The sequence below is a fragment of the Coregonus lavaretus genome (genome assembly GCF_964263955.1).
Source record: "Coregonus lavaretus genome assembly, chromosome: 12".
Classification (NCBI taxonomy): Eukaryota; Metazoa; Chordata; class Actinopteri; order Salmoniformes; family Salmonidae; genus Coregonus; species Coregonus lavaretus.
The window spans coordinates 12,415,855-12,438,866 of NC_139999.1; the positions used below are offsets into that span (position 1 = coordinate 12,415,855).

Consider the following 23,012-nt stretch of genomic DNA (forward strand, 5'->3'; position numbering starts at 1 on the left):
CTTCCATCATTTTTACTACAAACATAGAAACGTGCCATTTTCACACATGTTGATGTTGGGGTGGTGCTGAAGATGATGAATATGAAGTTGAAAAATGTCACCTTAAAACTCAATTATTGCACACAGAGTGAGTCCATGCAACTTATTTAGATTGCCATAAGAAAGGGGTTGAATACTTATTGACTCAAGACATTCAGCTTTTCATTTTTTATTAATTTGTAAACATTTCGAAAAACATAATCCCACTTTGACATTATGGGGTATTATGTGTAGGCCAGTGACAAAAACTCCCAAATGTAATCAATTTAAAATTCAGGCTGTAACACAACAACATTTGGAAAAAGTCGAGGGGTGTGAATACTTTCTGAAGGCACTGTGTAGGCCCATATGGCGCTGCCCTTTTACACTCACACAGCACCCTCTGGTGGTCAGCTTTGGTAATGTCATTTACACGTTGCAGACAGGATTTACCAAGCAAATTGGGGGAGCAATTAAGTGACATTATGCCATATCGCTTTGTATTGAACTGCCACTGTGCAACTGTTTGCTCATTCTTGGTGATGGAACAACATTCCACTTAGTTTGTACCCATCCGATTTAACCCCCTAATTATCATAGAGTTGGTTATTAATGACACTGTATGATTATTAAGTCAGATGGGTTAAATCCACAAAATACAATGACCAAAATAATTAAAATTTACTAAAAATTGTATCATCCATAAAAGCTGGATGATCATTTGACAGAAAAACACAAGAAGCATTATTAAAGTTGGTTTAGTATAATATATTTCTGCTTCAAGAGACATAGAAATTAATCCTTTCCCCCCCATATTTCTTCTATAAAAGACCCATTTTCCCAATCATTATTATGCAAAAAATGGCATTAGAATATTTTAATGGGAACTATGAAATCCCAGTGACTGAGTATAAAATTAAGTCACAGAGATATTTGCTGAAGAGAAAGTCCATGGAAGTAAGCGAAACCAAAATACATATGGTCCACCATTGACATGACTGGCACAGGGAAATGGGTGTATGGCTATAAAAAAGTTGTTACATCCACTTGAAAGTTCTTACTACACTTAATACCAGATGTGACCATGCTGTCTGAAGATATTTATACTCATACAACTAAAGTCAACTTCCATGTCTTCAAATACGCTATATTGCGAAGATCTAAAATACTCAAGTGAAATATTTTTTTTTCTTCGTAGGTAACCGTTTTTAAACTCTCAAAAGGAGGAGGGGGCTCTTGGTCAGCCAGAGCATGGACATTTCCATTTCAAAGACTTTCAGAGAGTTTATGGTGGTTCAGCATGTGGGAAATGAAGATTGTCCTTCAGGGCTCACTGATGTCAGATCAGAGAGAAGTCTGAGTGAGATGGACACCAGTCTTCCCTCTCCTTGTGTCCTGCCTTGATATCTTGATAATAGCGAATCAGCAGTCGGCTGTTTGTGTCGTCACCGTTTATGGCTGATGGGGGAGGCGGGGCTGTCAGAATGCTGGCACGGTCCAATCTGGGCAATCTTCATTACAGCATTCTATATAGGTGGAGGGAGTGGGGTAAAGATTAATGGAGTATATAAAACTGTCAATTTCATTCAAGGAAACGTCCTATACTATATCACTTAGCAAGTGATATATATCTGCCCTATATACATAGAATCACTGGTCACTTTAATAATGTTTACATACTGCTTTACTCATTTCATATTATATACTGTATTCTAGTCAATGCCACTCCGACATTGCTCGTCCTAATATTGATATATTTCTTAATTCTATTATTTTACTTTTAGATGCATGTATTGTTGTGAATTGTTAAATACTACTGCACTGTTGGAGCTAGGAACACAAGCATTTCGCTACACCTGCAATAACATCTGCTAAATATGTGTATGTGACCAATAACACTTGATTTGAAGTGCTGCCCTCTCCTGGCCAGTTGGAGGAGTGCATATTTCTGTTTTCATTCAAATCAAATATACATGCAGCTCATTCAACAGGTGTAGACTTTACAGTGAAATGCTTACTTACGAGCCCTTTCCCAACAATGAAGAGTTAAAAAGTGAGAAATTGGCTAAATAAAAAAAACAGTAAAAAAATAAATATATAAACGAGCCTATATAGTCCATTAGGCGTGGAGGCAAAGCAAGCTTGGGAAAGAAGCTGGGCCAGGTAATACAGTGAGTAGAGGAACATGGAGACAACTGCCCTAAGCATTCAGAACTGAAGGGACCAGAGAGGAACAGGAAATATGGCAGATGTTCCCCAAAGCCCATCAGAGACATCAACATATTGCTTACTCCAATCCAATTCCTTCTGACCTATAAACACCAACGGGCAGGTATAGCGAACTGTAGGGGTTGTTTTCAGACCAGACTGGGTCCATATAGCCTGAGAGCTACGGGGCCTGACACCACCCTCCCAGCTCTGCTGCTCTACCTCGTCCCAGCCTGGCAGCTCCTGTGGTCTAAACAGTGGGTCTGTAATCCCATTAGTGCCAGTCCAGTGCTCTTGGTGGCGTGGCCGGCCGAGGACAGAGGGGACAGACACTGCCTGGGGGCTGCTGGACTGAATGGGGCCCCTCACTGTGGGACTGAACCACAGATTAAACACATTCTACAGTTACTGTAGCATGGTCCTAGACCTATATGCTTTGACGACTACCCTACAAACTGGATCAACTGAGCAATATGGACATGAGTATGTAGTCATGTGGACACAGTGACACCATGCTACCAGCAGATGTAGCCATTTCCTTCCAGCTCTAATGACAGGAAGCAGTCAACTCTCCATGAATGCTCTCAGGCCATCTCAATTCAATCAACAACATGAAAATCTACTGCCAGAGTTGTAGTAGCAGCCATTAAAATCAATAATAAAGGCCTCCGAGTGGCGCAGCGGTCTAAGGCTAGAGGCATCACTACAAATCCGGGTTAGATCCCGGGCAGTGTCACAGCCGGCCGCGACCGGGAGACCCATGAGGTGGTGCACAATTGGCCCAGCGTCGTCCGGGTTAGGGGAGGGTTTGGCCGTGTTTCGGAGGACGCATGGCTGTCGACCTTCGCCTCTCCCGAGTCCGTACAGGAGTTGCAGCGATGGGACAAGACTGCAACTACCAATTGGATATCACGAAATTGGGTAGAAAAAGGGGTAAAAAGTACCAAATAAATTAAAGAATAAAGTGTGTATAACCTGCTGATCAAACATATCATATCATATTGTGAGTTGAGAAGGGGTTTGTGCTCCTTCTAGTAAGGCTGGAGGTCCGGCGGTAAGGCTGGAGGTCCGGCGGTAAGGCTGGAGGTCCGGCGGTAAGGCTGGAGGTCCGGCGGTAAGGCTGGAGGTCCGGCGGTAAGGCTGGAGGTCCGGCGGTAAGGCCGGAGGTCCGGCAGTAAGGCCGGAGGTCCGGCAGTAAGGCCGGAGGTCCGGCAGTAAGGCCGGAGGTCCGGCAGTAAGGCCGGAGGTCCGGCAGTAAGGCCGGAGGTCCGGCAGTAAGGCTGGAGGTGTGCCAGTCAGGGTATTAGAGGAGCATGTTAGTCACCTACTCACCTGGCTCAGAGCTGCTGCAGGGTGGAGGGGAGGGGACCTTTAAAGCAGGACACAGTTGGATTTCTTTTTCGCCTTCTTCTTTTCCACAGGCGTTTTCCTATTTATCTGTCTGACCAAGTCATAGAAGATCTGCAAGGCAAAAACATTGTTAAGTGCTTTAAAAAGCCCTATTTGCCGTACAAATCCAATCCTTTAGCATCATCATTTGAATCACTGGTCAGCAGTTTGATTATAAGTACTCACGTCGAGGACGTTGATCTTTGACTTTGCGGAGGACTCTAAAAAGGCACAGTGGTTCCACTGTCTGGCCAGGTTCTGACCTTGCTCCTTGCCCACCACCCGCTCATCCTCCAGATCACACTTATTACCCACCAGGATCATAGGCACCTGGGAGACAAGAGAACAGAGATGAGGGAGAGAACAGGATGAGAGAGAGAGAGAGAGAGAGAGAGAGAAGAGAACAGGATGAGAGAGAGAGAGAGAGAGAGAGAGAGAGAGAGAGAGAGAGAGAGAGAGAGAGAGAGAGAGAGAGAGAGAGAGAGAGAAGAGAACAGGATGAGAGAGAGAGAGGAGAGAGAAGAGAACAGGATGAGAGAGAGAGAGAGAGAGAGAGAGAGAGGAGAGAAGAGAATAGGATGAGAGAGAGAGAGAGGAGAGAAGAGAACAGGATGAGAGAGAGAGGAGAGAAGAGAACAGGATGAGAGAGAGAGAGAGAGAGAGAGAGAGAGAGAGAGAGAGAGAGAGAGAGAGAGAGAGAGAGAGAGAGGAGAGAAGAGAACAGGATGAGAGAGAGAGAGGAGAGAAGAGAATAGGATGAGAGAGAGAGAGAGAGAGAGAGAGAGAGAGGAGAGAAGAGAACAGGATGAGAGAGAGAGAGAGAGGAGAGAAGAGAACAGGATGAGAGAGAGAGGAGAGAAGAGAACAGGATGAGAGAGAGAGAGGAGAGAAGAGAACAGGATGAGAGAGAGAGAGAGGAGATGAGAGGAGAGAACAGGATGAGAGAGGAGAGAAGATAACAGAATGAGAGAGAACAGGAAGAGAGAGGAGAGGAGAGAAGAGAACAGGATGAGAGAGCAAATAGCACAAGGGATAACATGAAAATGTTTCTGAAGCATTTCACTGGGACCAGATGAAAAACATATGGATGTGTGTGTGTTTGTGTGAGATAGAGTCTCTTTCATACACATCCTGACAGTGTTCTGGCTGTCTAGGGAGGTGGGTAAAAGTGGAAACAATGGCCACCCCGCCCACGCAGGATAGAAATCAGCTTCCTGCCTGCTTCTCTGTGTTTGCATTGCATTCCATGCCCCAGCTGCTCCATGGAATGATACCATGGCAGACTGTGTGTGTGTGTGTATAATGGTTTGGGTCTCACGGAGCGTCCCTTTCAGATGGTTAAGCATTGTACCTGTACTACCATTACTGTAATTCAATTCCACCTCGCAAAGTTTGCATTTCCTTCTCATTTAACTTCTCAAAGTATTGTCATACAGGACTTCACTGCTGTCGCTGGCCTTTCTCTGCCATTTCCCAACTGTTAACGACGATGGCATAGTGGTGGAGAGTCAATTCCAAATATATTGATTCCTCGTCTCCTTGCACGTCGACTCCCGGTGTCCACTCCCATTTCAGAGTGTCAAGATGACTCCTAAGATTCAGTATTTTTGGAACGGAGGAGACTTCAAAAGAACATAAACACTTGCATCTTTCATAGCGAGCTAGCGAGTGACAGCGAGAGAGGGGAGGGGCACAGTATAGGCAGGTTGGTCACCAGGCAGACAGTCAGAACCGTGCACTAGGCCTTTCTATCAGCAATCAAAAGCTGTACCTCGCAATTTCTTGGCTTGGAATGTATCGCAACGTCAGTAAAGTAGGGGCCATCATCAATGAATAGGCGAGGAGATGAAACACTTCGCTCTCACCCAGTCACACACAGTATCTGCGCATGTGCACGGGTTCGCAACTTGGTAACCAGGGCACCAAAACAGTGGAGAAGTTGAGCCTCGCACTTCAACGCTCTTAGTTGGTGCGGAAATTGACCCACTTTGCTGTTTACTTTCTGCATCTACGTAAAAATTATTTTTATCAAAAATAATCATTTGGTTAGGTTTTTTTTAAACGTTAAGAATCCCAATTTCGTTTAAACGTTCACATCTCTACTAGAAAGAGCAGCTCTGTGTAGAAGTTGCTATATATAAGCACAGATCTAGGTTAAGTTTTTCATTCCCAGATCCTAACTGATGATGCAGGAATGCAAGAACAGCGTTTGGGGGCAACTTCACCCTACTCGGGCGTTATAAAGTGCCCTCTCTCACAGGGCTGTAGGCCAGACGATAGGAAGCAGATGTTTGGACTAGCCCCATGGAGGTAGCTCTGAAGTTTCAAATCCAAACAAACCCTCAGACTGGTCTGTTGAACGACGGTTGACCTAGAGTCATGGAGGCAGGCAAGTTAAGCCACCCGTGTCCAAGATCCACACAGAGACGTACACATGGAGAAATCACAAGTCCGGCATTAGCCTACTACTCTGGCTGAACAGACGATGGCTTAGACAGCAGGAGTCACAAGATCTCTTGCATAAGTAAGTACTGTAACCAAAGAAAATACAAAATGAGAGAAAAGCCTTCACTGGTCCCATCACGTCATTCACCACCTTATGAGACTAGTTGTTTAAATGTTAGGAAATGGCCTGTGGTGTACAGGTTCATTGTAGTGTCCAGGTTTGCACTGGTAAATTGTCTACTGATTAAAACACTTGCTACTGTTGCAATTGCATTTTGAGCAATCTTATGGTTACATTGTATCACATTTAGCTTTTTAAAAAATCCTACCAAGAATCCTCAAAACTTATTAAAGTGGGACATCTAAGCACCTATTTCAGAGCCTTTCTGTGTGGGTTCTCTGTTTTTTTAGCTTGTGTCTTCCCTGTGTACAAAGTGTCTGTAATCGAGTCTGGCTAGACCATGAGCCCTCAGTGTCTCCACATTCTCCAACCCTGTGGTAGTAAATGGCGTGTGGCATTCCCATCAAGCACTTGGAGCAGCACTGGACTGAGCAGCACTGGACTCACTTTGCCCAAATTCAACCAAGAATCCATCGACTCCAGGAAAAAAAACACTGAAAGCACTTCGTTGGTCATGCATTCCTGCAAGGGTCAATGAAAGAAACTGGCTGAAAAGCTTTAAGCGCAACTGAAGGCAATAAACAAATTATCTGATAGAAAATGGCCTGTGTGGCATTGATATTAGTCAGAAACATTTATTCTACTGTCAAAAAAATAAAAAATAAATGTCAAATTGACTACAAAGTGTAAATAGGATAATGTTGGTCATAAAGTCAGTCTCGTCCAAAACAGAGTTTTGTAAGTGAGACTTACTTGAGGGTTGGGTTTTGATTTCAACAATGCTCACTTGCCCACTAACACGGGATACACAGCTCTATCCAATCCTACCGTAGAACACACAGACAGTGAGACAGACTTGGTCCCAGTTTCCCGATGGAAATTAGGCTTGCGAAGGTTTTAACGATGCATCTTTCCTACAACGGCCGAAGATGTAATTTGCATTTCCCAAAACAGCATGCAGAGAGAACTGTGGCTAACTGCGTCGTTGGAGCATGTGTTACTGATAGGATCGTAAAAGAAGACAGCGCTGCTCTCGGATCAGCTGCTCTCGGATCAGCTTTCTCAGTTCAAATCTTACCTTAACCTTAGAATTAGTTCACAATACTGAATTAGTTCACAATCAGCTCCTAGAGCGATATTACCACCAATATTGCTGCAAATATTGACGTGGCTTATTCTAATGCTTACCCAGTAAAAATGCACGAAATCACTAACTTGGCACATCATTGCACACATTAGGCTACACATCATGAAATATATTGAGACAAATTAGACCGTAGCAAAATATAACTAAATGTATTGAACATGAAATGTATTTCAATATGAATTAAAAATGGGCCTATAGCCTAGTGTAGACCATTTATATCTTAATGCAGTAGTCTCTGTTTTCATTTTAAGCATATTTTTATACAGTGCCTTCAGAAAGTATTCACACTGACTTTTTCCACATTTTGTTGTGTTACAGCCTGAATTTAAAATGGATTCAATTTAGATTTGTTGTCACTGGCCTACACACAATAGTCCATAATGTCAAAGCGGAATAATGTTTGAAACTTTTACAAATTAATTAAAAATGAAAAGCTGAAATGTCTTGAGTCAATAAGTATTCAACACCTTTGTTATGGCAAGCCTAAATAGGTTCTGGAGTAAAAATGTGCTTAACAAGTCACATAATAAGATGAATGGACTCACTCTGTGTGCAATAATAGTGTTTAACATGATTTTTGGAATGACTACCTCATCTCTGTACCCCACACACACAACCATCTGTAAGGTCCCTCAGTCAAGTACAGATTCAACCACAAATACCAGGGAGGTTTTTCCAATGCCTTGCAAAGAAGGACACCTATTGGTAGATGGGTAAAAAAAAAAGCAGACATTGAATATCCCTTTGAGCATGGTGAAGTTATTAATTACACTGTGGATGGTGTATCAATACACCCAGTCACTACAAAGATACAGGTGTCCAATCTAACTCAGTTGCTGGAGAGAAAGGAAACTGCTCAGGGATTTCACTATGAGACCATGGTGACTTTAAAGCAGTTCCAGAGTTTAATGACTGTGATAGGAGAAAACTGAGGATGGATCAACAACATTGTAGTTACTCCACAATACTACCTAAATGACAGAGTGAAAAGAAGGAAGCCTGTACAGAATATAAATATTCCAAAACATGCATCCAGTTTGCAACAATAAAGCAATACTGCAAAAAATGTGACAAAGCAATTCACTTTTTGTCATAATACAAAGTGTTATGTTTGGGGCAAATCCAATACAACACATTACGGAGTACCACTCTCCATATTTTCAAGCATAGTGGTGGCTGCATCACGTTATGGTAATGCTTGTAATCGTTAAGGATTGGAGAGTTTTCCCAGAATTAAAAAAAATGAACGGAATGGAGCTAAGCACAGGCAAAATTCTAGAGGAAAACAATAACCTAAAACACAAGGCCAAATCTATAGGAGTTGCTTACCAAAAAGACAGTGAATGTTCCTGAGCGGCCGAGTTACAGTTATGACTTAAATCTACGGCAAGACCTGAAAATGGTTGTCTAGCAATGATCAACAACCAATTTGACAGAGCTTGAAGAATTTTCAAAAGAATAATGAGCAAATGTTGCACAATCCAGGTGTGGAAAACTCTTAGAGACTTACCCAGAAAGACTCACAGCTGTAATGACTGTCAAAGGTGCATCTACAAAGTATTGACTCAGGGGTGTGAATACTTATGTAAATGAGATATTTCTGTATTTGATTTTCAATAAATTTGCTAAAATGTCTAAAAACATGTTTTCACTTTGTCATTATTGAGAACTGTGTGTTGAGGCTGTAACAAAATGTGCAATAAGTCAAGGGGTATGAATACTTTCTGAAGGCACTTTATGTCGCTTGTTTGTATCAATTGCAAAGACATTGGCAACTTTGTATTTGTAGTCAACTTTGTTCTGAAGTTATCAGTGGTCATAGAGAGATTTATAAATCATGTGATTCTGTGTTTAGCGGAGATCTTCTGTGTATAAAGTGACGCAGGAAAGCAAAAAAGCATCTAACGACACACTTAGCTGCTCTATGAGTGGACTGAGGCAGACGTTAGATTACGAGCATTTTCAAGTGCAACGTTAAAGAGCGACTGCCTTTAAAAACAACAAATCCCTTTGAAAAAGGCCTATGTGGCATCGATACGAGTCAGAAAGAGCTATTTTAGTGTCCAAATGTATTACAAAGTGTAAATAGGATAATAGGTCATAACGTCAGTCATCTAAATCGGTCAGGAAACACACCAAGACTGAAATCTGGTTTTTTCCTAATGAGAAACAGAAAAACATACGTGCCAATCGGCGTGTTCAGTGGCTCTTTAATAACAATAGTTTTGGGAAACAGCTCTGAGATTTAACCATGCGGAGGTTCTAACTATGAACTTTTGAGAAACCGGGCCCTGCCCAGCAGTGCAGAGGATTGGAATTTGTTTACATAAGACAACACGTAACACATTTTCTTACTTGATAAATACTGCACCAAACACCTTAGGTAGATTGTGCGAATAAAACCTCCGCAAAAACGTCGATTTATTACAGATTTCTTGAGTGATGTTGGATTCATTCAGACTATTTTGAGGAAGTCATACTGGCTTTATTCCTATGGTCTCATGGGGGACAAACATCAGTAACTGCCACGTCGAACCACACCCTCAAGACTTCCTCAGACTGAGAAACACATGCGGAATCGGTGTGCAGTCGCTCTTTAAAATCAGAGGAATGATAGCAGCCACAGACAGCTGCAGTACAGTAGTTGGCAGACAAGCACAAGTGTTTAGTCTTGGGAGTATTTGGAGACAAAACGATGAGGAAAGGGATCGCATGGGCTTTCCTCCCGGTTGACAGCCAGTGATGCTCATCCTACAATCAATTCCTAACCTCCATCATGTAATGGCTTTCTAATCTGAAGTGCCTCAGACAGGTTTCCCCGGCCCATCCTGTGTGTTTTTGATGACTAGGCAATTTCAGTGGAGATCATCCCTGTGGAAATCACCCGCCTCGGGCCAGACCACATGGAACAGCAAGCCAGGGGGGAAACAAAGCCTCGGACCAGACCACATGGAACAGCAAGCCAGGGGGGAAAGAACGAGCAAAAGGCAATAAAAAGAGTCAATCACAACAAAGTCCAAGGGCTCTATTGGCACACAGAGAGAGAGTTTAGTCCCACCCCCAGAGAGAGAGAGGGGGAACAGGAAAGAGAGAGATGAAAAGAGAGAGCTAGAGGAAAGGGGTTCTACAGATCACCAAAAAAGGGTATCCTCCTCCTGAGAGAGTATATGGGACTGTGGTTAACGTGGAGGGGTTGCTATAATAATGGGACTGTGGTTAATGTGGAGGGGTTGCAATAATAATGGGACTGTGGTTAATGTGGAGGGGTTGCTATAATAATGGGACTGTGGTTAATGTGGAGGGGTTGCTATAATAATGGGACTGTGGTTAATGTGGAGGGGTTGCTATAATAATGGGACTGTGGTTAATGTGGAGGGGTTGCTATAATAATGGGACTGTGGTTAATGTGGAGGGGTTGCTATAATAATGGGACTGTGGTTAATGTGGAGGGGTTGCTATAATAATGGGACTGGGGTTAATGTGGAGGGGTTGCTATAATAATGGGACTGTGGTTAATGTGGAGGGGTTGCTATAATAATGGGACTGTGGTTAATGTGGAGGGGTTGCTATAATAATGGGACTGTGGTTAATGTGGAGGGGTTGCTATAATAATGGGACTGTGGTTAATGTGGAGGGGTTGCTATAATAATGGGACTGTGGTTAATGGACTGTGGTAATGTGAGGGGTTGCTATAATAATGGGACTGTGGTTAATGTGGAGGGGTTGCTATAATAATGGGACTGTGGTTAATGTGGAGGGGTTGCTATAATAATGGGACTGTGGTTAATGTGGAGGGGTTGCTATAATAATGGGACTGTGGTTAATGTGGAGGGGTTGCTATAATAATGGGACTGTGGTTAATGTGGAGGGGTTGCTATAATAATGGGACTGTGGTTAATGTGGAGGGGTTGCTATAATAATGGGACTGTGGTTAATGTGGAGGGGTTGCTATAATAATGGGACTGTGGTTAATGTGGAGGGGTTGCTATAATAATGGGACTGTGGTTAATGTGGAGGGGTTGCTATAATAATGGGACTGTGGTTAATGGGACTGTGGTTAATGTGGAGGGGTTGCTATAATAATGGGACTGTGGTTAATGTGGAGGGGTTGCTATAATAATGGTACTGTGGTTAATGGGACTGTGGTTAATGTGGAGGGGTTGCTATAATAATGGGACTGTGGTTAATGTGGAGGGGTTGCTATAATAATGGGACTGTGGTTAATGTGGAGGGGTTGCTATAATAATGGGACTGTGGTTAATGTGGAGGGGTTGCTATAATAATGGGACTGTGGTTAATGTGGAGGGGTTGCTATAATAATGGGACTGTGGTTAATGTGGAGGGGTTGCTATAATAATGGGACTGTGGTTAATGTGGAGGGGTTGCTATAATAATGGGACTGTGGTTAATGTGGAGGGGTTGCTATAATAATGGGACTGTGGTTAATGGGACTGTGGTTAATGTGGAGGGGTTGCTATAATAATGGGACTGGGGTTAATGTGGAGGGGTTGCTATAATAATGGGACTGTGGTTAATGGGACTGTGGTTAATGTGGAGGGGTTGCTATAATAATGGGACTGTGGTTAATGTGGAGGGGTTGCTATAATAATGGGACTGTGGTTAATGGGACTGTGGTTAATGTGGAGGGGTTGCTATAATAATGGGACTGGGGTTAATGTGGAGGGGTTGCAATAATAATGGGACTGTGGTTAATGTGGAGGGGTTGCTATAATAATGGGACTGTGGTTAATGTGGAGGGGTTGCTATAATAATGGGACTGTGGTTAATGTGGAGGGGTTGCTATAATAATGGGACTGTGGTTAATGGGACTGTGGTTAATGTGGAGGGGTTGCTATAATAATGGGACTGTGGTTAATGTGGAGGGGTTGCTATAATAATGGGACTGTGGTTAATGTGGAGGGGTTGCTATAATAATGGGACTGGGGTTAATGTGGAGGGGTTGCTATAATAATGGGACTGTGGTTAATGTGGAGGGGTTGCTATAATAATGGGACTGTGGTTAATGTGGAGGGGTTGCTATAATAATGGGACTGTGGTTAATGTGGAGGGGTTGCTATAATAATGGGACTGTGGTTAATGTGGAGGGGTTGCTATAATAATGGGACTGTGGTTAATGTGGAGGGGTTGCTATAATAATGGGACTGTGGTTAATGTGGAGGGGTTGCTATAATAATGGGACTGTGGTTAATGTGGAGGGGTTGCTATAATAATGGGACTGTGGTTAATGTGGAGGGGTTGCTATAATAATGGTACTGTGGTTAATGTGGAGGGGTTGCAATAATAATTGTATTATATTTCCTTTTCTCATTCTTGCTGTATGAGCTCAGTTATGATCGCACCGCAAAGACTAGTTCATGATCATGGGAAAATGTTATATCGGGCTGTGGCAAATATACTGGTTGGTTTTAGCTAGCGGCAGGAGTTTTTACTGATCATGTGGCCTGATTAGGAATAAAGCTGGGCCTTAGTTACAATCCAAGGGGGACACTGGGTACAAGGACACTGGGTAATATGCTACGTCATCTCCTGTAGATACTCACATCTTCTGTGTCCTTGACTCTCAAGATCTGTTCTCTCAGGTCCTGCAGGTCGTTGAACGTGGACTGTGCTGTGATGGAGTATACCAGGGCAAAGCCCTGACCGTTCTTCATGTACAGATCTCTCATCGCAGTGAACTGCTCCTGTAGGACAGACAAGTAAACCATAAGCTCCGCTCCGTCTCTTAAACTCAGATGTCATTTGTCATTATAGTTCAACACACCGCTATCCTCTTCTCAACGCCTCTCAATTTCACAATAAGTGATCCATTCTATGAATTTATTTAGCAGCTGCTGATCATTTGATCTAGTCTTGGTAGTTCTGAGAAATGTTTCATAAAAACACAGACTCAGGGGTCAGCCTGGGTTACAGGACTGGAGCTGAGCAACAGCCACTTACTGTGCCGGCTGTGTCGAGGATTTCAAGCATACATTGCTGTCCATCTACCTCCACTTGCTGCAGAGGAGAAGAAAACACTATATTAAAGAGGAGGCACAGAGAGCGGGAGGGAGGGAGGGAGGGAAAGAGAGCACAACACAACATGCTAGCAATCAGCTTATTCCTGGCCATTCCTCCCTTATGGGACACTTACCTTTCTGTAGGAGTCTTCTATTGTTGGGTCGTATTTTTCCACAAAGATTCCCTGCACAAACTGGACTGTCTGTAAGAGAGGACACGGGCCACAACAAGTCAGATCAATAACTCGCAATGCATCACTAGGGGCAGGAATATTCAGTCACGGTGCTGTGGACCTTGAGGCCTGGATTTGAAAAACCCTGGCATGTGCTAGTTGGTTCACAAAACAGACAGACAGCTGGACTGAGCACTAAGCAGACAGCTTTATGTTGTCACCCAGAGTCACATGTGTTTAGCTATAGCACACAATCTTTTCCAAAAGTAGGTTTTAAAAGGACCATAGAGTTTAGTCTGCTTCGTGTTTTATTTTTTACCAAGGAAAATCTGGTATCATCGTATCGCATATACTGGTATGGAGACAACAGTGGTCAGGGCCAGAGTAAAATACTCACCAGAGCGGACTTGCCCACGCCTCCCGAGCCTAGTACCACTAGCTTGTATTCACGCATGGCGGGATCTCTTCACGGGACAGCCCAACAGTCTGCACAGACAAGAGAAAGAGACAGAAAAGTATTGTAAACTGAGTTTTCCCAGTAAGATCGTAGTAGCAACATAACAATGGGAACACCCATAAGTGGAGCTCCGAGGTGAGGAGTATATGACCTCAGCCTTTAGCTAACACAAACCAGCTGTGGGTGTGAATGGAGATGCTTGAGTTTTTGGCCGCCTGCTCCTATGACACAACCATCTGGCTGTTATGCATGCAGGCAGCACACCCCGTCGGATTCAGTTTATGAATACAGCAACTGAAATCCATTGCCTACGTCGCATGGGCTTGACAACTGGGTCAATATTCAGGCCCATCTTTCTGCTAAAGTAAAGCGAAGAGGCTAGCTGGCTAAATCTGTTGGCAGATAGCCTAGCGGTTAGAGCGTTGGGCCAGTAACTGAAATGTTGCTAGTTCGAAACCCGAGCCGACAAGGTGAAAAATCTTTAGTTCTGCCCTTGAGCAAGGCAGTTAACCCCCCACAAACAGCAGCTCGCCGGGCACCCAATGTGACAGCCCCCTGCACCTCTCCAATTCAGAGGGGTTGGGATAAAAGCGAAAGTCAAGTTTCGGTTGGACCTTGTGTGTAATAGACAATAAAAATACATCATTTATTTATTGTCAATGTAGAACCACAACCACAATACCGTCCATCTGGAATGCTCCTCAGTGTCCTTCCTTTGACAACACAAGCCCAACTAGGGCTAAAAACGGAGGGGGAGCTCCTAGACCTTCAGCTCCCGACTACCATCACCAGAGACAGCCTCATTGGATATGAGACCAATGAATCATTTATGGAGACTAATCCTCCTCATCATACAGGAGTTCAAAAAATTTTTTGGGGGGGGGGGCAGGGAAAGTACACACACACGTCTATGCTCTTCTGAGAAGAAACAGTCTACCTGTCAGTGGAGTTTTTGTTCCACACATCGTAGTCATCATGTGAAAACTGTAATCATTTTAAATGCAGAGGACAGAGACTTAGGTTTTATGATTATTAGCGCTGACGCATGCTGAAGATGTGGATTTAATGTCACTGGTAGCGTAATACACTTCCACTTCAAATTATGTGTGAAAAACAACTGTAAACTACAACAACTAGGCCTATTTTCAAATAGATGACCAAATCAAAACAAATTTGTGCGCCGAATACAACGTGTATACCTTACCGTGAAATGCTTACTTTCAAGCCCTTAACCAACAATGTAGTTAAGAAAAATAAGAGTTAAGAAAATATTTACTAAATAAATTACAGTAAAAAAACAACAATAAAATAACAACGAGGCTATATACAGGGGGTACAGGTTAGTCGAGATAATTGAGGTAATATGTCACTATGCATAGATAATCTCTTAAGGATCTGACCCTTTTTTTCAATTTTCGCCTAGAATGACATACCCAAATCTAACTGCATGTAGCGCAGGACATGAAGCAAGGATATGCATATTCTTGATACCATTTGAAAGGAAACAATTTGAAGTTTGTGGAAATGTGAAATTAATGGAGAATATAACACATTAGATCTGGTAAAATATAATACAAACAAAAAAACATGTGTTTTCTATTTTTGTGTTTGTTCCATCATCTTTGAAATGCAAGAGAAAGGCCACAATATAATATTGCAGTTTAGGCGTACATTTAGATTTTGGCCACTAGATGGCAGCAGTGTGTGTGCAAAGTTTCAGATCGATCCAGTGAAGCGTTGCAATACTGGACTATTTTGTATCAAGTCTGCCCAAATGTGGCGAATTGGTCAGTTGATACATTTTCAAGTACATAACTATAGAGAACATACAAAAATGATATGGTAATACAAAATGTAAGTTTACACACTCCCAGAAATGTCATACATGATGGATCATTAGTTTATACACTAACTTTCACACATCTAGATGGCCGGGCAGGGTGGGTGTGGAGCCAGAGACAGCAAGGGTTCAAACTGTAGAACCCAGATCCTACATTTGAATATAAAAATGGATTTTATCAAACAAAACTATGCTACATTTTATCTCTGGGACCCTTAGGATCAGAGCAAGATTACTGAATTTAAGTACATTATTTACCTTCAGATGTGAATGTATCAAACCAGTTGACGTGATACGTTTTTTTGTTGTTGTGCACTCTCCTCAAACAATAGCATGGTATTTTTTCACTGTAATAGATACTGTAAATTGGACAGTGCAGTTAGATTAACAAGAATTTAAGCTTTCGGCACATTTAAAGACATGTCTATGTCCTGAAAAGTTTGCTGTTACTTACAACAGTCATGCTAATCACATTAGCGCACGTTAGCTCATCAGTCCCGTATACGGGACACCGATCCCGTATACGGGACACCGATCCCGTAGAGGTTAAGAAAGTCTGCTCCAGTACAGATGCTTTCTGACTGCACTCCCAGCTTTCATACTGGGACGACCTACTGAATTCCCTCAATTGCACACACGTGCACTGCACTCACACGCATGAGGCCATCTATTTAACAAACTCAATCTCTCCCTCCCTACTTGTCCTCAATATCTCATCACAAAACAAATAGCCTAAACAGCACAGGAGGTTGGTGGAATGGTATCAAATACATCAAACATATTGTTTCCATGTGTTTGATGTCATTCCATTTACTCTGTTCCAGCCATTATTATGAGCTGTCCTCCCCTCAGCAGCCTCCACTGCTAAATAGTCTATCCCTCATAGTAACTAAGAAATAAGGAGAGTGAGCCACGCACCACAAACATGCTGAAACCATGACATCACCAACATACAACTCACACTCTATGGACGGAGGTATGTCTCCATGTAAGGCTTAAACTGGGAAGAGGAGTTGGACAGACATACAGAGACAGAGACTCCACAATGTCTTAGCCATGTGTCACAAATTAGACTAAACTGTATATGGATTACGGATGGAAGATTAATTCAAATTTCGTTAATAGCCATACTGTAGTAGCAGATAGGTACTCTGACATTTAGCCTAGAATTCAGTAGGCTATTTGGAGTGTGTGGGGGGGGGGGGATTTTCTATGATGTTGCTGGTAATCCGGTGACAATGATAGTGAAGCTGTCACTGCGCCTGGCCCTGACTCAGCAACACATTGACTGGCAGGTTCCTCTATCTCTCCAGACCAGACTGGCCAGTGGAAACTACACTCCTATAATGCAAGGCACCACTTTGCACTTCCATAGCAAGTATCCGTTCATTACGCTCCCCTTTTACCCTCTGCTAGCAAAGCTAGCACTGAATACGGTTGGAGTCAGAAGAGTTATGGTCATTTAATGGTGCAAAATCATTTACTCAAACTGATACTATTCAAATTGCCACGATAAGGTTGTGTCTTCCATTATTACTCATTCAAACAAAATCCCCCTACTAAAATGTCAGGAAATTACAGAAAAATACCCCACACAGTCAGCATCAGCCAAAGAGACAAAATCACAAGGTTAGAAGAGCAGAGAATCTATCCTATTATGAGCTACAGATTTTATCCAAATAATTCCATACTGGCCCTTTGTTTTTGACAAGAGAAGAGTCCCATGGAAACACTGTGGAAAACGGGATTAGCCTAAATTAACATTGAAACATTTGTCTGAAGCGTTAGCCCAGATGTCCTTCTCTGTCTCTGCAACATTCTAATGTGGCGACTTTGTCTTCTGGCTCACAGCAGGCCTAGAGGTTTTAGGGTTGATGTTGAGGGCAACCTCCACTATGGGCAAGTCAGTCATTGAATTTAACCAAGGCTGCAACAACTGGTGGTAGTAACCATGGTGAGTTGAGTCAGAGGGGGTCTAAGCGAACTGCTGATGCAATCACTGACTAAGAACAAGATCAGATAGTGAAGATGTGTGATGGTTGCCAACAGTGAGCTGTGACACCACACTACTGGTTTCCTGGGTTACCAGTAGTAGCCATAATCATGAGCCCGTTTCTGTTTCTCCTTTTTTTTGTCGCCTCCAGAGAATTCCAACGGTGTCATCTTGATAGTCATTCATTCCAATACTAAGAATGTAGTATTGGAATGAATGCTTGCACTGTGGAGCCCTGACCACCCGCCTACGTGGCTGGTGAAATAGACATCTTGCCCGCCAAAACTCTACCCGCATTTGGCGGGTCTTAATTTTAGGCCCTGATCATATTACTTGTATTTATTTTATTTTTTATGAGCACTGTATATAATATAAACTGCACACTCACCAAAAACTATTGTTTTGACAAGTGCCAATAAATCACTCATCAATTGGGAGGGGGAGGGGGGGGGGGTATGGTATGCCAGTTCCATGGGACTCTTCTCTTGTCAAAAACAAAGGGCCAGTATGGAATTACTTGGATAGAAACTGTAGCTCATAATAGGATAGATTCTCTGCTCTTCTAACCTTGTGATTTTGTCTCTTTGGCTGATGCTGACTGTGTGGGGTATTTTTCTGTAATTTCCTGACATCTTAGTAGGGGGATTTCTGGGTAAAGTTGTTTGAATGAGTAATAATGGAAGAGAACCTTATCGTGGCAATTTGAACAGTATCAGTTTGAGTAGATGATTGAAACTACCACAACTCAAAAACCTCATGGAAATTGGAGATATTTTTTCATCAAATCAAATTGTATTTTCCACATGCGCCGAATACAACAGGTGTAGACCTTACAGTGAAATGCTTACTTATAATATAATAATAATAATAATAATAATATGCCATTTAGCAGACGCTTTTATCCAAAGCGACTTACAGTCATGCGTGCATACATTTTTGTGTATGGGTGGTCCCGGGGATCGAACCCACTACCTAGGCGTTACAAGCGCCGTGCTGAGCTACAGAGGACCACTTACAAGCCCTTAACCAACAATGCAGTTAAGAAAAATAAGTGTTAAGTAAAAAATTGATAAGTAAAAAATAAAAAATAATTAAAGAGCAGCAGTACAATAAAATAACAGTCGGGAGGCTATATACGGGGGTACCGGTACAGAGTCGATGTGCAGTGGTTAGAGGACAACCTGCAGAACACAGTCAGCTACATTTTGGAATGTTGCATTTTGATACGGGATCACCAAAACAGAAAGAGAAACGCAACACTGTTTTGTCATTCACTCATCGATAATCAAGTTGAAATCAATTGTGCGGGAGGGGGAGATGAGGTTGCATGTCCTGTTAAAACTAACACCGCTCAAAAAAATGCACGGACGTTGGGATTAATGTGTTCATCACTGTTAGAGGTCAATTTGCAGAAGACAGCATTTTGATTCAAATGGGTCGCCAACGCAGTAAGTGTAACGCCAAACTTTTTTTGTTAATCACTTCCATTGATATCACACTGAAATCAATAGAACGGGGCAAATGTTTGGGGGTGTAGCGCTAACCCTTTAGAACTCATAGCGGTAGTCGACAGCCTTTCTTTAAATTAATTTGTACAGGCTAGCACGTCAGCGGTGGAGCTCGAATGATTGCTCTCTCTCTCATGGAAATAGTTGCAGTGTTTAGCTGTATTTAGTCAGCTAACTAGTTGGTTGTTTTGTCTTGTTTCTACCTATGTAATTCATATGGAAACGGCCAAAGCTGCTTGCTATAGCTAGCTAGCTAACTAGTTTGTCTGTCAGGCAAGAAAAGTTGTGTGTAGAGTTACATTTGGATTGCACTCACGAAGCGTCAACCTCAACTGTCACTTTCACTAGCTAGCCATACAGACAACTAGCTAACTAGCCACCAAAATGAAGGCTAGAGTAATTTGTTTCTGTTGAGCCATGATTATGGTTTGTCATGTTTGCTAGGTTGCAGATATTCATAGGCTATACATTGCCTAGTTTTGATATTATTTGACAGCTTAGCTGTCGTGTTAGGGTAGTAGATGCCCGCGCAGTATGATGAGTTAGATATTTGTTTGCACAGCCAGCTAACAAGTTGCTTGTTTTGTCCTGTTTCTACGACGCAATTCAATTGGAAACTGTCCCAGCTTCATTAATTAATCGGCTAACATTGGCTAACTCTGTTGTTAGTCTGTCAGGCAAGAAAGCAAGAGTTGATTGGAGGAGAGAGAGAGAGAGTGTGTGTGTGTGTGGAATGGGAGGCGTGTAACTATCACACAATTTATTATGGAAACCCCCTATTAGGAAGAAAGTCTGATTGGTTGAAAAAAGAAAGAGGAAGGGAGAGAGAGAGAGATGATGTTCCTGACCACAATTGCATCCTATTTGTTGCTCCTCTCCCTCTGTTACTCTGTTCCTCTAGGTCAGTGAACGCGAAGGAATTGATGTGGAGAGTCAGGGCTCAGCAGAAAAAGGCAGGGAGGAAGAGGAGTTAGAGATGATTGGAGGGATAGAGATGTGGAGCGAGGAGGGAGGAGTGGAGCGAGAGGAGAGTGGAGGGAGAGAGGAAGAGGAGGGAGAGTACAGGGAGAGAGGAAGAGGAGAGTGAAGGAGAGGAGAGTGGAAGAGGAGAGTGAAGAGGAGGGAGAGGAGAGTGGAGGGAGAGGAACATGGAGAGGGCGAAGCAGAGGGAGAGGAGGAGGAAGAGGAGGAGGAAGAGGGAGGAGGAGGAGGAGGAAGAGCACACCATTAACCCTTATACCACACAGCCTGGGCCTAAAGTGGCAGTGGCAGGGGTTTTGGAGTTGTTTTTAAAAGTGGTAGGAACTTCTCTGTTCCAGAGCTTGTAATGGATTACAACAAGAAAATGGACTGGGTTGACCATCTTGACCAACTGAGGAGCTATTACAATGTTGGACGCACAGGCAGAAAATTGTGGAAGTATGTGTTTTGGGGGATGCTCAACATTGCCATCATAAATGCGTACATTGTGTGTGGGGAACCCTGCAAAGGCCCCTTCCCAGAAACCGCAGGCGCAGGTCCATGAAAGCATTCAAAATGCAGCTTGTGCATTCACTTTGTGATATGGCCTATAGTGGCAGGAAGAGGTGAGCCTAGAGTGTGGCACCAGGACGTCTCTGAATAGCATTTTTACATTGTTACAGAAATAAGAATCATTTGACAATCCAATAGCCTACTTTGTGTGGGTTTAGAAATACTTTCTGAATATTATAATATATTATACTTGGTACATTTTGAGTGAGTAATTTAGTCAAATGTACTACAATTTAAAATACTAGTTTTTTTTGTCGTGATCAGTGTTAATCGTTTTTTGATAGTGAGTGTCTTTACACAATGGAAAACAAAATGAGTGTTATTCCTATTTACATGAATGTGGTGTCATTAAAGAAACGGTTGTGCTCTTTAAAACTAAGTTAACTTGTAATTGTTATTTGTTCTATGTTTTTGAGCTATGTCTGTTTGTTTGAAATGTGTGAGAAAATGAGCTTTATCTTGAAAATCCTCAGTATTCTACAGCAGCATTCTAGAATTCTACTGGGGTCTAAAGGGTTAAACTAACACTATTCAAAGGCCACAATAACCTATACATGATTGGTTAGATGAGAACGTGTAGAAAGCTTATCTATATTTTGGAATGGTGGATGTTGATTTCGGGAGGCTGCCATCACAGAAAAGGGAAGAAACCGTTTTTTTCTGTTAGTTAACTATAACGATTCACGTTGGCTGCTATTTAAGTGATAGTTTGACGGTCAATTCAGTGTATTGGTGTGTGGCCAGCTACTTTTAGAGACCACCCCGAATTATCCGTGCCATGAGAAAGAAAATAATAGCCGAGTTCTAAGATCTGCGACCCCCAGCGCGTATGACAAAATCAACAGTACAAACACTGTTTTAAACAATTTATATTGTGTCATTGTGTTCACTATAAACTGTTATTCTAACATTACCAATCTGATGTAAAAGGGATATGTAATTCCCCCCAATTCGATGTGGTCAAAACGTCCGTTTGTGTAATGTAGTAAAACGTACTGTCCACATCATGGAAAGTAGCGTATAATATACATTAATGAGATATTGGAAAATAATTCAATCTTTATTTAACATGATAGTAAATCAAGCAAACGTACATATTTGTTCAATAATGACACATTTCTCCCAAGTTTAACCATTTAGAGATTTTTTTAAAATGTAATTATGCACAGTTTAACCGGACCCTCTAGAAAAAGTTATGTGCAGCAGCCCATTCATTTGACTTCCCTACTGTAATTCCTGCCAGTGACACCCTCCTAGATGTTTTACGGAAGGGAGTCTCTTGGCTACATCAGGAGAACCAAAAGACATCCACATATCAACCTAAACATTATTGTGATGATGCTATGATTTGGCCTCTTGCACCGTGGCCAGTTAGCTAGCTAACATACCCTGAGCCTACAAACAGCTAACTAACAAGTCAAGTAGATAGGCTAGTTAACAATCGACACTTAAGGTAATTTCTCTAGCTAGCTAACAGTTGACGCAGGTCTACTAACGTTGGCTAACTATTTAGAATCAACTTGATTAACTCAAATTAATACATAACGAACGTTAGCTATACATACGGTAACTAGCTAGCACACTTGTGTCGTAGCAATCAAGTAGGTCTAAAACGAATTCAAAATACAAATGCCAGCTAAACTTATTAGCTTGCTAGCATGCTAATAGTTAGCAAACTAGCACGCGACTGATTGGTCGACGCTTCACGAGTTAACGTAGCTGTAGCTCCGTGCATTCCTGTGCCTCGGCACACAATACAAAATATAAACCAGAGTACACATCTTTGGATAAAGTTATTATTATTTTTAAATACATTCCAAGTTTGTTAGCCATCTTATCTAGCAACACGTAGCATGTGTTTTCCACAACCCTATAGTTAGCTAGCTACCTGCCCTTCCGCCTGGCCTTGACTAAAATGGGAGTGCACTGCATACAGCTTCTAGTAGTGGGTGTTTCAATTCCTAATCTCAGTAGCTAAATGCAGCATATTCACTGACTATGTGTCATGTTTTTCTTTCTAACTAACCTCAAATTGTTGCGCCGACATTTTTGTCGCAGGTGGCTTTTTGACAGTCTTGGTGGCCAAATAAAGTTAGCCTTTTTACACTCACCGTTTCTCGCTCCACTCCGCCAGTCTGTGTATATCCAAAGATGTTGGATAAA

General features: G+C 42.3%; 1 protein-coding gene across 1 annotated transcript; it reads right to left on the bottom strand.

Moving 5' to 3' along the window:
• Window positions 1-199: 199 nt before the first annotated feature.
• Window positions 200-23,012, bottom strand: LOC311138901 (ras-related protein Rap-1A-like). The gene is made up of 8 exons (XM_084173696.1): window positions 22,961-23,012; window positions 13,916-14,004; window positions 13,480-13,548; window positions 13,287-13,343; window positions 12,890-13,030; window positions 3,802-3,945; window positions 3,559-3,687; window positions 200-1,544 (listed from the first exon to the last, which is right to left on the bottom strand). Exons 2-7 carry the CDS (start codon window positions 13,970-13,972, stop codon window positions 3,598-3,600), a joined length of 558 nt encoding a protein of 185 aa, XP_084029822.1. The 5' UTR covers window positions 13,973-14,004; window positions 22,961-23,012; the 3' UTR covers window positions 200-1,544; window positions 3,559-3,597.